Here is a 16,543-nt window from a genome sequence, read left to right as displayed (position 1 = left end):
TATAAATATATATATTTCCTTATAAATATATATATTTCCTTAAACCGGATCTACATTTTTACCTTCTCTTTTCTCTTCCCAGCGAAGAAAGCTCACACCGCCTCCCTGGTGGTTTCGCCTGGAGACACAGCTGAATTTGATGTCTTTTTCCACTCCCAGAAGGTTGGGAGAATGACAGGCACCATCCGCTTGTCCGTGATTAACAACCAATATGAGGAAACCATCATCCGCATGGTGGGAGAGGGCTACGAGGACGACATCACCTTGGACAACATCCACGGGCTAGCCACCAGCCCGGAGGCCGCAGATAACTCTGAGGTCCTGGAGATCGTTGAGGAAAACGCTATGGAAGATTTGGTGGCAGGTGGGAGAAGTAGCAGTGCAGTGTCAACAACTGTTAGCCCTTGAGTCATTTTTTTTTAATTTTCTTATTGTTTTACATTTAATCACTGTACATCTCCACTACAAAATGAAAGCACCACATGTCAGACCAGTCAAGGACATTACCATACACATCATCGTCAATAGATCATTTTCCATTTTTTGTGTCCATTCATTGTTTTGCTTGTCCCTCCACCCCTTGATTCCCTCTCTCCTGCCCCCCACTTTAAATGAGCATGAAGTCTAAATAACAAATTGGCTGGCACCCTGGGAATTGGATGAATTTCCTCTTCACTACTGTAGGCCTCATGCCTGGCTCGAACATTGCGCCCATCCTTCCATTTACTCACATAGTCACTCTGAACATTTACTAAGCATCGCTGGGCATGTGCCTGGCACGACACAGACTTGCAAAGATAATAAGAAAGTCTCTGCTCTTAGGGAGCTTGCAGTTCGCTGTTTACATTTGCTAGGAAATGAATAAACTCCTTTTTGTAGTTCTCCCTCTCTCTGCCCTTTAGCTGGCTTGTGTCAGCATTGTCTGTTCCAGATGAAACACTCTAAGGGAAATGCTGGGCTTGCTTACTTAGGCAGGATATAGGATAGTGCCACCTCTGGACTCCCATTCTCTGCAATCTCACTACTCCGCAAGCAGCCGGAGAGCCGATAGCATCAGCATCACCTGGGAGCGTGTTAGACACAGGAAATACAGGGGCCAGCAGGTGGCATGGTGGTTAAGGTGCTGGATTGCTATGTGGTTTACCGCTGTCGAGTCCTGGTCCTGGAGGCTTGACAATCACACCAGGCACATGTGCATGTGTGCCCAGAATCCCAAGAGGAGAATGGAGGAGAAGGGATTGCAAGTGTGGCCATCTCCCCTAAAGGGTAATTTCTTACTTTCCATCTCACTGTCTGTCTGACACTCTCTCTCTCTCTCTCTCTCTCTCTCTCTCTCTCTCTCTCTCTCTCTCTCTCTGACAAATGCACATGCCACATGGCAAAAAACTCAAAAGAAAAGAAAAGAAATGGGACATTCAGACTCACCCCAACCTATTGAATCAGAATCTGTATTTTTATTGTGTTTATTTATGTCATGAGTAAGAGAGGCAGAGAGCAATACGGCGGCTCTGACAGGGTCTCCATGCCACAGTCCAGATCATGGGCACTTGTGTGCCCTGCGTGCTCAGAGAGGGCTCCAGATATAAACTGGTAACTTCACCATGTTGGCCTGCCTTGCAGAGCATTACATTTTATTGCTCAGGCCACCTCTGGCCCAAGAATTTGCATTTTAACAAGATCCCCAAGTGACCCACTCATAGGTATATTAAAGCTTGAGATGTGCTGTTCTAAAGTTTATCAAGCATTCAAGCTTCATTCCTAGTTGACAGTATTGTTTGGGGTTAAAAAAAAAAAAGTTACCTCATTGTTATTATCAAAAAAGCATTTTGATAATACCCTAATTGTGTAACCAATTTCTCTAAAGTAAGTAAACACAGTCCCACAGTTTTTCTAGAAGCTTAATTACAATCCTAGAATGTGTCATTAGATTACACAACATGGGTTGAAATCAATACTCCTCACTGTCTGGCATTTCCTCTCTCTTTCTGAGGCTATGGAGTGACATCTCTCTTGTTAGGGGTCAGGCAAGAGCCAACAGTGACCCCAAGTTCAGAAATCAGATTTCATATCTATCACAGCCTGCCAGATACAGGAAATCAGAACACAGAAGTCTCTAATAAATTTGAATTTCATATAGGGAACCAGCAGTTAGCGTAATGGCTATGTTGCTGGATTCCCACGTAGTCGACCGCGGTTCGCGTCCTGGACCCGGTGGCTTAGAACTCATGCCAGGCGCGTGTGCGTGCGTGCCCAGGATCCCGAGAGGAGAATGGAGGAGAAGGGATTGTGGCGTGACCATCCCCCCTGGGGAGTGATTTCTCGCTTTCTGTCTCTATGTCTCTCTCTGTCTGGCGAGCACACGCGCCCTATAGCGAAAACCTCTCAAAAAAAAATAAATTGAATTTCTTATAAACTGTGAATAATGTTTAGTGTAAGTATCCTAAAATGTTGTATGGGACAAAATTACTCTCAGAACGACTCATAATTTATCTGTAACTCAGATTTAACTGGAACTCTTGTATTTTGTCTGGAAATCCTAACCCTTATATTATAGAATTGTCTTACCAAACAAATGGAGGTAGGTACCTATGTTTTCTCTCGTACAAATGGAGGTGAGGGGGAAGGTGGATGGGTGGGTGGGTGGGTGGATGAATGAATGAATGCATGGATGAATGGACAGATGGACAGGTAGAGTCCCCAGAGGGGAACTCTTTTTACTCAAGGGTTCCAAGCTTTTCAAATACAGCCATCCATGCAGATTAGGGATGCATGAAGGTGGCATACAGTGTCTGCCAGGTACTGCCTCCTCAAGGAAGCAAACCTCCAGAGGAGACTGAGGAAGACTCACCTGGTCCTTTCTGCCTTTAACCCCTAGCCGCTCTGGTGGACCACATCCAGTTTGGGGACTGCCACATTGGAAACAGCTATAACGTGAGCTTCACAATCACTAACCACAGCCAGGTGAATGTGATACGGTTTGAATGGCCTCTTTTAGCTACAGTTACCTTCTCCCCACAGGTAAGCAAAAGCCATTCACTATTTTCTGGACTCCCTTAGGCCTAATCCATCCCCCTTCTTGTTGTCAGTCCATGCCAATGGATGCATGGGATGGGATAGGTGCATCTTGAGCTGGGAGATGACCTAGGAACCATCCCTCGTTCAGACCTGGTAAGAGAGGATGCTGTTCATGTCCCCCTGGTCTCAGAGGAGAAGGTCAGAGAATGAAGTCTGCCAAGATTGTTGCGAGCTTAGCTTTGCAAAATTTTGTGGAGGCCTGCCTAGGTAAATACAAGTCCCAGTCTTCCTGTCTCAGAATGTGGGGTCTGTATCCCCTTGGGAGTGTTCTTCAGAGCATTAGCCCTTCAGAAGTGGTTCCAAAAGCTAAAATGGGGGTGGTGGGTTCTGTGGACCACTGAGATTTAGACAATGCTGCAGGTTATACTTTTTTTGGAGAGGTTTTTGCTATAGGGTGCATGCACTCGCCAGAGAGACAGAGAGCGAAAAATCACCCCCCAGGGGGATGGACACACCACAATCCCTTCTCCTCCATTTGCCTCTCGGGATCTTGGGCACACACGCACACGAGCCCAGCATGAATTTAAACCACTCGGTCCAGGACTCAAACCATGGTCGACTACATGGGAGTCCAGCGACATAGCCATTACGATAACTGCTAGTCCCTGCAGGTTATACTTTTAAAGCTTCCCTGTACCCTTTGGCATATTAAAACCTAGTTAACTGGGGCCGGCAGGGGGTATAGTAATTAAAGCACCGGACTCCCATGAGGCCGACTGCAGTTTGAGTCCCAGACCTGGCAGCTTGAAACTCACATGAAGTGCATATGCATGCGTGCCCAAAAATCCCTAGAGGATAGTGGAGGAGAAAGGATTACAAGTGGCCGTCCCCCTAGGCGGGGGTGGGCGCACGGTGATTTCTCACTTTCTGTCTCTCTGTCTCTCTCCTGTGAGTGCCCTATAGTAAAAAAAAAAAATCTCTCAAAAAAGTAAAAACCTAGCTAACTGCATTTTACCTGGAATCTTTTAGCCCCTTCTTTTACGGTCTCCTGTGCACATTTTCCTGTGCTGCCCAAAGTTTGGCATTAAACAAGACTTAGGACAAGACAGTTCACTGCTGAGTCTCCAGCACTCTGGAGCACCCAGTGTGTTCACCACCTCCTGCACTGAACATCCAGCCACCGAGTCTGCTCAAGTGTGGATCTCTATGGGGATGGGGCAAGGAGGGCTGGGGACCTGATATGTCCTTTAAATCTCTGAGTGCTATCAGGACTCAGTTTTGCTTCTGGAGAGATATAGAGTTCATTTTATTCCTGTTGGATTCCAACCCCAACATGGCTCAGATCCAGCCCTGAACAGTAGCTGGTGTAAATTGAGTGTTATTATATACCAGATCGTGCCAAGACCTTGGTTATTCATCAGCCTTTCCAGTGACTCTATCAGGTAAATACTGGTATCTGCATTTTACCTGAGGGTTCTATACAGGCGAATCTAATAAAGGAATCTCATTTTGAGCAACATGTGTGTTAGTCAAAGACAGAGGCAAGCTCCTTATAGTCCATTTACATTCACACACCCATAAGTAAGTGCATAGAAATACATGCACATTATTCTAGTACATCCCATGGCTAATATCAGGAAATACCTGAGTCTGGACAATTTAGGGGAATAGAAGTTTATTCACCTCATGGTTTGCAGTCCAAGACCCAGGGCCTAGCTCTACTGGGGTCTCTGACTGCGTCACAACATGGCAGCAGAGGAGAGGAGAGCATGGTCTGTATTCCACGTGTGCTTCTTTCCTTATAAACCCACCAGGAATCAATATGGCGGCTCTTCCCTGATCATCTTAATCCTAATCTCCCCAAATCCCTACCTTTCAACACCATAGTTGGATCAAGTTTTTACCCTCATTCTTGTGACAGTTGCACAACACATGAATTTGGAGGGGACATATTAGAACTATAGCACATGGGGGCAGGTAGCATCGTGATTAAGACACTGGATTCCCACATGGCTGACTGTGGTTTGAGTCCCAGACCCAGTGTCTTGGAAATCATGCTTCGTGTGTTGTGCATGCATGCCCAGGATCCTGAGAGGAAAATGAAGAGGGATTTCAATGCGGCCATCTTCCATAGGGTGCTTTCTCTTTCTTTCTCTCTCTCTCTCTCTCTCTCTATCCCTGGTGAGAACAAACACCCTCTAGAAAATTAAAAAATAATAATAAAAATAAAAGATTGAATTTCCAAAAATATTAACCTCAGGCCCTTTCCCAGATCGGCCACCTCCACCCTGGATGTGCCAAGGATATATCGGTGACCATGAAGTCAGACGTGCCCATCACCCTGAAGAAGATGGGGATCAAGTGCAAGCTCTCCAGGATCATGTTGCAGCAGCCTGCAGACCAGGTTCCCGACTGGGATGACCGCATGCGCACAGTCAAGTGGGTGGACATGCCCAGAAGCGCACCTGGGCCTTTCACTACAAAACGGAAAGTAAGCAGGGGCGGCGAGCTCAAATCTGCCGTGGTCCGCCATGCTCGGATGCCTACTGCTTTCTGTTCGGTGTCTCTTTTTACCCTTCTTTCATGAGAAAATAGAAAAGGTTCCTATTTTACTTAACCTTGAGTTCAAACCTGGCAAACGAGACTCCCACACATGCCGCTTGCCATCCCTGCTGCACGTATAGCACGGATCTTCATTACAGAGCTTCCGTTTAAGTCTTGATGATGGGACAAGCCAGGCCTCCCACCTTTGTCTTCATCGACAATGTCATGGCTCATCTTTGAGTTGTTTCCTTTTTCTCACAGGTGTCCAGAATTAAATTAGTCATAATCTTTGGTTCATGACAGTATCTCATCTTTGGTCCATGCGTGTCCCTCTTTTATTTACTCCCTGGTGAGTTTCTTTTAAATAAGGTAATAAACAGAAACAAACGCACACCCAGTGTGGGAAGTAGAATATCAACTAACCTGTCTTGCTCTCCGCTGTTCCATCCCACGGCCTCCTTCCCAGAGGTGATCACTGCCTTGAATCTTGCCTTGTTCATTCCCTCGATTTTGGTTTTTGTTTCTTTTTTAACCTATGCTTTCTTTTTGTTTTTTTTTCTAAGAGAGTTTTGTTTTTTTTTTTTTTTTTTTTTTTTTTTTTTTTTTGCTGTAGGGCATGCGTGCTCACAGGAAAGACAGAGAAAGATGTGGCATGGCCACGCCGCAATCCCTTCTCCTCCATTCCTCTCTTAGCATCTTGGGCACGCAGGTGTACGTGCCTGCTGTGAGTCTGAGCCACTGGGTCCAGGACTCCAACTGCGGTTGACTTCTTGGGAGTCCAGAGACGAAACCAGTATGCCATCTGCTGATCCCGCCTTTTTAACCTATGCCTGTAAAAGGCATATTGTGTATAGTTCTTTCCTTTATTATTTTACAATCATTATTTTTAATTTTAATTAATTGGGGGGGGTTATTTATTTATTTATTTTACATTCATTCACTTTGTATCACTATAGCATACAAAGTGAGGGAATCAAAGGGGGGAAAAATAAGTAAGACAGTTAAGCACAAAATGGAAAATTATCTGTTAATTTTATTTTTTAAAAAAAGGTTATTGTAGGGCCAGTAGATGGTGTGGTGGTTAAAGACTCTAGACTCCCACATGGCTTACCATGGTTCAAGTCTTGGACCTGGTAACTTGCTTTCTCACTTTCTCTCTGTCTCTCTCTGTGTCTTTCTCTGGCCCAATTAAAACAAATAATAATAATAAATAAAGTTAAACAAAAATAACTCTTTAAAACAAAAAAGGCTCGTTGCTTGTGGTCACCCATACTGTGGCATGTGGCCCTGTTATGTCCTTTTCACTGCCTTGTAAAATTCCCTTATTATTTATCCCTTCTCTTGAAAATACTTGGGGTCTTGGTATGATATAGACGGGGTTTCTGTGAGCATTACTGTGCATGTCACGTGGTGTTCATTTGCAAAAGTGATCCAGATCCTCTGCAACACTTGACATTGTCAGACTTCCTGATCTTTATCATTTGAATGAATGAGAAGTTATCTCTTTATGAGCCTAGTTTGCATTTCCCTTATGCTCAATGAGCTCAAGTATATCTTCATGCTGATTGGCCATGTAAGTTATCCTTTACGTGAATGCATTTTCATGCCTTTTGACTACTTCTCAATTATAATGCTTGTCTTTTGTACAAGTTGTTTTATTTCGATACACTCTTTGGTTCATATTATCTATTGACAAATATCCGCAACAAACTTATTTTATCTTTTCATTTTCTTTAATATACCTTTGAAAAATGTACACACCCGGGACCAGCAGTTAGCATAATGGTTATGTCGCTGGACTCCCACGTAGTCGACCGCGGTTCAAGTCCTGGACCTGGCAGCTTAAACTCACGCTGGGTGCGTGTGCGTGCGTGCCCAAGATCCCAAGAGGAGAATGGAGGAGAAGGGATTGCAGCGTGGCCATCCCCCCTGGGGGGGTGACTTCTCGCTTTCTATCTCTCTGTCTCTTTGGCGAGTTCACACGCCCTCTAGCAAAAACCTCTCAAAAAAAAAATGTACACACCCATTTCAGCTGTCAAGACCCTTCCAGCTCAGCCTCAGAAGTAGCCGAGATGACTGCCACTGAGCCCAGCCTTTGATCAGACTGGGAGGCAGACCTCAGCTTCCCAGGCAGTCCCAGCCTGCAGAGCCTCTTAGCAGCACCCACCACCTCAGTTCAGCCTTTAATGTATCTTTTGATGAGCAAAGATGTTCATAATTTTAATATATTCAAGTTTATTAACCTGCTATGTTTATTACTTCTCATGTCAGTTTTTTAAGTTTCCTTCTTTCCTGAGAAATAAAGAAAGTGAGAGACAGGAAACCCCAACAGTGTCTGTTCACGCCACAGTCTTCCTCCCAGCTTTCCAGCTGTCCAGGAACGTGGCTATGCCCATGGACACACCTGGCATGTGCAGATGGACCCAGAACCCGAACTCCGGGCCTGTCCCAGGCAGAGTCTCCTCAGCACGTGCGCTCCAGTGTCGTGCAGTGGTGCCCCACCACCTGTCACCGCAGCTGGGCCTCATGTTTTATTTTTAGAGCCCTTCCCCTAGAAGGAAATTCACCTACACATGTTTTTAACATTTAAAAGCTTTGCTTTTGGTATTTAAGCCCTCGGCCCACCTGGATTTTATGTATAATATGAAGCAAAGTTCCATATCCATATTTTCTTATCTAGATAACTAATTTTGCCAAATCACTTTATGTTTAGCCTTTCTGTTCTCTGGTGATCTTCCAGGACTCCATCAACATCTATCTAAATTTTCTATATGCCTATGTTGTATCTAGTCTCTCTATTCTATTCCATTGTCAATTTATCATCCCCGTGTCAATTTTACTCTGCCTTAATTTATTTTAAGATCATTTGTTTCTTGGGACCAGCAGTTAGCATAATGGCTATGTCGCTGGACTCCCATGTAGTTGACTATGGTTCAAGTCCCAGACCCAGTGGCTTAAACTCACGCCGGATGCCTGTGCGTGTGCCCAAGATCCCAAGAGGAGAATGGAGGAGAAGGGATTGCGGTGTGGCCATGCCCCTGGGGGGTGATTTCTCGCTCTCTGTCTCTCTCTGTCTTTCTGGTGAGCGCACGTGCCCTATAGCGAAAACCTCTCCAAAAAAAAAAAAATCATTTGTTTCTTCTGAGAGAAAGAGAGAGAGACAGGATCCCCAGTGGGGCCCTTACACCTCTATCCACCCACAGCCTCTAGCCAACCTTGGCTCATGAACATACACCCAGCACACTCAGGGAGGTCACCAGACTTGAACCAGAAACCTTCTTGTGTGGTATTGCCTCACACAGAATTTTACTTTACCATTTCACCACCTTCTGGCCCTGTACTTCCTTCTTTTTGGTAGCTTCATAATCAGCCTTGATATCTGAAAGGGAAGTCACTCCTTTATACTGTTTTATTCTGAAGTATTTTGATTATTCTTGGCCCTTTATTTTTCTATATAATTTTGAAATCTGTTTACCAAGTACTATTTAAAAACCTAATAGAAACTTGATTAGGATTGGATTGCATCTATAATTCAGTTTGGGAAGAATCGACACTTTTATAATATTTAATCTTTTAATAACAAGGTATATATTTATTTAGGTCTTTAAGATATTTTTTAACTACTATTCAGCTTCTTTAGTAATAATAGGATTCTTTTAGTTTGTCTTTAAGAGTTTTTAATACTATTCCATTTCTTTCATAGTAATAGGACTCTAAGAGTTTTTTTATTTGTTCTTACATCGGTTTTATTAAATTATTTTTTGAGGAATTTGCCCTTCAACTATGTTCTCATGTGTATCTTCTTAAAAATATTTATAATATCTTCTTTTCATCCATTTAAGTTTGTGGGCTTGATGGCAATGTCCCCTTTTTATTTCTGATAGTGGTTATATGTCTTTTCTCTATCTCCCTTGATCAGTAGAATAAAATCCGTGCTATCACCTGAGGTGGATAGCTCTGCACCGCGGAGGTCACAGCTCTCTTTGTTACAGGTGATAGAGACGGATCCCGAGCCTGCCCACTCGGTGGTAGAAGAGCACTACCGAGACATGCGGCTGCAGATCAGTGCCAATGTGGACTTCGCCTCCTACCAGTGCCAAACGAAGGACGTGCGCTTTAAGGAAACGCTGGTTTACCAGACCCGGGTGTTTGAGTGAGTCACTGAAGGCCTCACAACACTAGTTCAAGAAGTTCCCTCATGCCATCATTCACTCATTCACTCATCAGATATGTATTCAGTGTCTATGACAGCATATACCAGGCATCGGTTCCATGTAGCATTCACTAGAGTGGCACTGTAGGGCCAACCAAGCGTCCAGACCCACAGAGCTGTTGTAGTTCACACAAAATCAAGATGCAGGCCAGAAAATACACAATACCAAGAGGGCGGCATCAGGCAACTCACTTTAGTGGGAATAGTCCTGTGGCAGTCTACACAACCCCCCAGGAAGTATTCTTAGTAGCCTTCCCCACTCCCAGACGATGGCCACATTGTTGGATATATACTGGGTATGGGAGCCGTTGTAGCGTAGAAGCCCCACAGCCAACAGAAGCCAACATTTCTCACAACCACTTGACAGATGCAGCTACTAGGATCCCGGCAGGAACACGCCCAGGTATGAGAGTCACAATACTCAGAAAGCTCCAAAGCTGTGACTTCCCTCCGGGTAATCTTGGTGCCTCCTAGTCCACGTGTGATTTATCGTCAGGGGTCATTTTTATTAATAGTATAAGCAATGTTACCTGATAATACAGCTGACTTCTCTCCTTTATCAAGTTTCCAGGGCAACAGAACTAGGTTAATTTAGACTCACATTTGTCTTTCAGAAGAGGAAGTTATGTTAACCCTTCACCCACACCTGCACCCAGACACAGGGATTCAAGGATGCCATGGCCCTTGTTCTCAAAGAGTTCATAGTCTGGAACTGAGAGGGTGGGTGGGTAGAAACTGAAGAATGTCCACTGCAGCCTGACATCATGTACATGCAGCAAAAAGAATATCTAAAGCAGATCAAGAAAAGGGAAGGCTTCCTAGACAAGGTATTGTCCCAGCTGAATTTCAGAAGACAGGAGTAACCAGGTGAAGAGTGAGAATAAAGGGTCCCTAGCAGAGAGAACATCATAATATAAATTACTGATATTTCCCTTTTTTTAAATTTGCTAGAGGGGGGAACCAGCAGTTAGCGTAATGGCTATGTCGCTGGACTCCCACGTAGTTGACCGCGGTTCGCGTCTCGGACCCGGTGGCTTAAATCTCACGCCGGGCGCGTGTGCGTGCGTGCCCAAGATCCCGAGAGGAGAATGGAGGAGAAGGGATTGCGGCGTGACCATTCTCCCTGGGGGGTGATTTCTCACTTTCTGTCTCTATGTCTCTGTCTGTCTGGCGAGCGCACGCGCCCTATAGTGAAAAAAAACCTCTCCAAAAAAAAAAAATTTGCTAGAGGGCACATGCACTCACCAGAGACAGAGAGAGAGAGAGAGAGAGAGAGAGAGTCAAAGGGAGAGAGCACCCCACAATGGGGCCTGGCTATGCCACAATCTCTTCTCCATTTCTCCATCCTCTCAAAATTTGGGGCACACACACAAGTGCACCCAGTGTATTTTTCAAGCTACCAAGATCACAATTCAAACTGCAGTCAGCCATGTGGGACCCAATTCCTTAAACCACTATGCCACAGGGCTGGCCTTGACAGATCTGTTTTATAAAAATTAATAGTTAATTCACTCACATTGTTTTGCATTTATTGAACTTTAAACATCCTATCAAATTTTTGTAGAACCAAAAGATACATCAGAAAGTGGTACTTCCTGCCGATGGCCATTTCACCTAAAGCAGAGGTCAACAAACTATGGCCCACGGCCTGTGGTGTAACTAAAATGTTGGCACACAGCCAAGTGATTCACTTACGTATTGCCCATGGCTGCCTTCACACTGCAAAAGCAGGAGTGAGTAGTTGCACCATATGACCCACAAAGCCAAGAACACCTGCCACCTGGCCCTCCACGTAGAGGGTCGCTAATCCCAACATAAACCAAGAACTCTTTATGGAAAGTACTCTATGCCACTGAGATTTCTGTACTTTATAATAGCTATCTTTAGGAGAAATGCTAATAGACATAAATTCATACAATAATCACAAACCTCTGTGCTTGTCAAAGCCCCTGGATCCAGGCCTACCCGCAGGGTCTAACCGAATTAGATCATGGAAATCTAATTACTACACCTCACTCTGGACCCACTCCCGACTCTAACTCCAGACTTGTGTATTTATTTCTATAACACCATCATCTCATCATCTTCTTTTCTCCAGACCTTATTGTCCCACTATGACTGATCAAATTGAAGTGATTACAGAAAAACAAACCAAAAAAAAACTTCTGCTTCCCTACTTTTGTCTTAAAGTAGGGATACACGAGACCAAAAAATAAATAACCTCTTCTGGTTCAGAATTTGGGTTCAAAGGAACTAAAGTCCAAGGCCATACCTCAGTCAAGAAGAGGTCAGATGTCTTCTGATCACGGCTCATCGTTTCTGGTGGGAGGGGATTCAGGAGAGGAGGGCCTGGGAAATTTGCTCCTACTAGAGGCACTGTCATGTAAAATTGATCTTTTTCCTCTCTCATTTAAAATTTCTAGGATTACTAAAATGCATGCTCAGAGCTTGTTACACAGAGTCTTGGTCATATGCAAGATGATTTTGAGTGCTAAACATATTTGGATTTTTTTACCTTCAATCACGATATATAACATATATTACACATATATTTTCCGTGTTTTAGAAGGAAACATAACTACTCCATCACATGCATGATTTCAGATAAAATTGCTTATAAATTACCTTTTAAAAATTATTTAAGAAACAAAGTGACTTAAAGGAAAAAGTTAAGCAGGACCAGCAGCTGGTGTAATGGCTGCGTCACTGGACTACCACGTAGTTGACTATGATTTGAGTCCTGGACCAGTGGCTTAAAACTCATGCCAAGTGCATGCTCAAGATCCCAAGAGGAGAATAGGGGAAAAGAGATTGTGGCATGGCCATCCCCCTTGGGGATGATTTCTTGCTTTCTGTCCCTCTGTCTCTCTCTCTTTGGTGAGCCCACACTCCCTATAGCAAAAATCGCCCTAAAACAAAAAAAGAAAAAAGTTAATTAACAGTCTAGATGATAGGTCAGGACATTTCTCACGTTTCTTCCCTAATCAATTTTCAGACTGAACCTGACTAATTCGGGAGCTGTGCAGCTGGAATTCAACTGGGTCTCAGAAGACAGCTCCAAGTCAGTCAGCTTTGCGATGCCAGAACATCAAGGTAAATGTGATGGCAGGTCAAACGCAGGTCACCAGACAGTAGAAGAGCCTCGTTCACAAACCCAGCACTGCTCAATGTCCTAAGTTGCTAAGGAAATGCAAAGCAGAGGACTTTAGATGTCTGCAGAGCCAAATGGGCATGAGAGAGACTCGAGAGCTGCCCTCTGCCCTCTGGGGGACCAGATCCCGGCCCCCACTAGACCAGTGCCTAGTCATCTCACAGATCGCTAGGAATCTTGTCTTTTAGGTATTAACCTTCTGGGTGCTTGTATACCCCTCGGAGAAACTGATGAAAGCTATGAACTGTTTTCCCAGCAAAATACACAGCCAGGCCCAAGTTTGCAGTTGATTCTGTGACTCTAGAAAAGGCCCCAATACTTGGCATGCAAATAATCATTGCTATTATGTCAGTTTTGTAGATTCACAGACTTTTCGAATGGGTCCTTATCCCTAGAGTCCCAGATTATAAACCCCTTCTTTAAGACAACAATTGTCCAAAAATTGTATTCACAATCCATTTGGCCAGGGCAGATGAACCACAGGCACTATCTTGACCCACTCCCATGAGCCAAAAGAAAACAAACTTAAAAACTGTATAGAACAAACGGAAATCTTTTTCATGAGTCTGCTGTGAGATCTGAGCCAATTGCTTCCCTTGGGTGTCCAATGTTAAGTGTGCCTGAAACAAGAAGTGAACCCACGGACCCCACAGCAGGTTCCCACAGGCTTGCGGGTGGGCTGCCATGCACCTGCTCTCTCACTGCAAGTGCAGACCATCACCCATTCTCTGTCCACCCCCCAGGTCCTGCTCAAAAAGATCAGCTTAGTCAGGGCACACTGCACACGGGCAGCAGTCCGGACAGCGCTGCGGACCACTGGACCGAGGGTTCTCCCGCATTCTCTGTGGAGCCCTCCTCGGGCATTGTGCCTGTGGGCAAGACTCAGAAGATCAAAGTGAAATTCTCCCCACTGGATGTTGGAGACTTCGAGAGCAACCTTTTTTGCCAGTAAGGAAACATGCTCCCCAGAACCCTCATCTTTGCAGGGGCAGAGTGTTGTAGCTCTTCTCCCCTCTTCTGACACCGTATGTTCCAACCTAGACTTCCTCCACATCCCCAGATTGTCACTTCTCCCTCTGGAAAAGGGCCAAGTGTTGGAATATTAGAAGAACTTGGTATTTGTGCTACTCATCACCCCTCTTTAGAGTCTGCCCCCTGCACCCTTTCCCCTTACCAGCCACCTATAGGATGCCAGTAAGCAATCGAATGGCAGAAAGCCAGGTGGCTCCCAATCCTCGGGAAAGCACCAACTTGGCAAGCTTTTTTATACCTTCTCTGAGGTTCAGTTTCCTTACATATTAAATGTAAATGACAATGCCCCCTTGTAGCATTGTCAGCAAGATTAAATAAGTTAATTCAAGTAAAAAGCTTAGGTCAGTGCTTGGTACAAAATAATGCACAACAAATGTTAGATGGCAGTGGAGGTGAGGGATGCTGTGGACCTGGCACATAGTGGGTGAGGAATACGTGGTGCCCAGACCCAGCGAGGAAAAGCTAATCTAATGACATCTGGCAATGAAAGTCCCAAGCGCCAAGGAGAAGACTCAACTCACAGAGGACTTCTGTGAACCATGGCTGAGGGTGGCAGAGACCTTGAAGCTGTGAGAGCTTCCTGGAGAGCTTGCTGTCACACACAGGGACCCCTCCCACACTTGGACCCCCTCCACTTTATCCTGGGGCTGAGAGTCTGCTCACATTCAGGTCACCCTCTCCAAGCTCAAGATGCTATTTTCGGATTTCCAGGTCACTTTTCATATCCCACTAAATGCCTTTGAAAGGGCTCAGGGGGTAAGGCAGTAGTCATTTCACAGCAGGGAGATTTTCTTGTGACTGATGGAGGAAATAACTTACAGCTACACCCACATTCAGTCTCCTCATACTCAGCCCATTCTTGCATTCATCCATTCGACAATTAATTAATGAATACCTACCCTGTATCACACACTGTTCAAGGCACTGAGGTGCTGTTATCGACCAAGATAGACCCAACCTCTCTTCCCATGGAGCTCATATTCTGGAGGATATATTCATTGCATCTAAGCAACTAAGAAGGCAACACCTGATTACAAAATAAAATATAAATAACTTTATCCTCTCAGGATTCCCAACCTGCCACCTGGAGAGCAAGGTCCCATCCTGCTAGCAAAAGGGCGGAGCTCCTTGCCCTTCTGCCATTTTGACCTGAAAGATTCAGACTACATCACTGGTCATCGGCGCAACCCAGAGCTTCGAGGATCTGGTGTTGGGCCTCTGGATCCAAACACCCGGGTGATTGAGTTCACCAGTGTGGGTGTAGGAGGGAAGAATCTCCGGTGAGTTGCTTAGGTTTACATTGGCTTAATTCTTTTATTTTTTAAATGTATTATCATTATTATTATTATTAAATTTACTATATTGTCACTTCTCCCTCTGGAAAAGGGCCAAGTGTTGGAATATTAGAAGAACTTGGTATTTGTGCTACTCATCACCCCTCTTTAGAGTCTGCCCCCTGCACCCTTTCCCCTTACCAGCCACCTATAGGATGCCAGTAAGCAATCGAATGGCAGAAAGCCAGGTGGCTCCCAATCCTCGGGAAAGCACCAACTTGGCAAGCTTTTTTATACCTTCTCTGAGGTTCAGTTTCCTTACATATTAAATGTAAATGACAATGCCCCCTTGTAGCATTGTCAGCAAGATTAAATAAGTTAATTCAAGTAAAAAGCTTAGGTCAGTGCTTGGTACAAAATAATGCACAACAAATGTTAGATGGCAGTGGAGGTGAGGGATGCTGTGGACCTGGCACATAGTGGGTGAGGAATACGTGGTGCCCAGACCCAGCGAGGAAAAGCTAATCTAATGACATCTGGCAATGAAAGTCCCAAGCGCCAAGGAGAAGACTCAACTCACAGAGGACTTCTGTGAACCATGGCTGAGGGTGGCAGAGACCTTGAAGCTGTGAGAGCTTCCTGGAGAGCTTGCTGTCACACACAGGGACCCCTCCCACACTTGGACCCCCTCCACTTTATCCTGGGGCTGAGAGTCTGCTCACATTCAGGTCACCCTCTCCAAGCTCAAGATGCTATTTTCGGATTTCCAGGTCACTTTTCATATCCCACTAAATGCCTTTGAAAGGGCTCAGGGGGTAAGGCAGTAGTCATTTCACAGCAGGGAGATTTTCTTGTGACTGATGGAGGAAATAACTTACAGCTACACCCACATTCAGTCTCCTCATACTCAGCCCATTCTTGCATTCATCCATTCGACAATTAATTAATGAATACCTACCCTGTATCACACACTGTTCAAGGCACTGAGGTGCTGTTATCGACCAAGATAGACCCAACCTCTCTTCCCATGGAGCTCATATTCTGGAGGATATATTCATTGCATCTAAGCAACTAAGAAGGCAACACCTGATTACAAAATAAAATATAAATAACTTTATCCTCTCAGGATTCCCAACCTGCCACCTGGAGAGCAAGGTCCCATCCTGCTAGCAAAAGGGCGGAGCTCCTTGCCCTTCTGCCATTTTGACCTGAAAGATTCAGACTACATCACTGGTCATCGGCGCAACCCAGAGCTTCGAGGATCTGGTGTTGGGCCTCTGGATCCAAACACCCGGGTGATTGAGTTCACCAGTG

General features: G+C 44.9%; 1 protein-coding gene across 1 annotated transcript in view; it reads left to right on the top strand.

Moving 5' to 3' along the window:
• Positions 1 to 16,543, top strand: part of HYDIN (HYDIN axonemal central pair apparatus protein) — a 378,086-nt gene that overhangs the window by 327,065 nt on the left and 34,478 nt on the right. Inside the window, 7 exon segments of the mRNA XM_006152662.1 lie at positions 83 to 364; positions 2,876 to 3,018; positions 5,288 to 5,506; positions 9,552 to 9,712; positions 12,768 to 12,865; positions 13,667 to 13,871; positions 15,023 to 15,235. Coding sequence (XP_006152724.1) covers positions 83 to 364; positions 2,876 to 3,018; positions 5,288 to 5,506; positions 9,552 to 9,712; positions 12,768 to 12,865; positions 13,667 to 13,871; positions 15,023 to 15,235 — 1,321 coding nt within the window.

The sequence above is a fragment of the Tupaia chinensis genome, unplaced genomic scaffold (genome assembly GCF_000334495.1).
Source record: "Tupaia chinensis unplaced genomic scaffold, TupChi_1.0 Scaffold000355_1, whole genome shotgun sequence".
NCBI lineage: Eukaryota > Metazoa > Chordata > Mammalia > Scandentia > Tupaiidae > Tupaia > Tupaia belangeri.
Note: the sequence above shows the minus strand (reverse complement) of the source record. Positions and strands in the feature narration are given on the sequence as shown.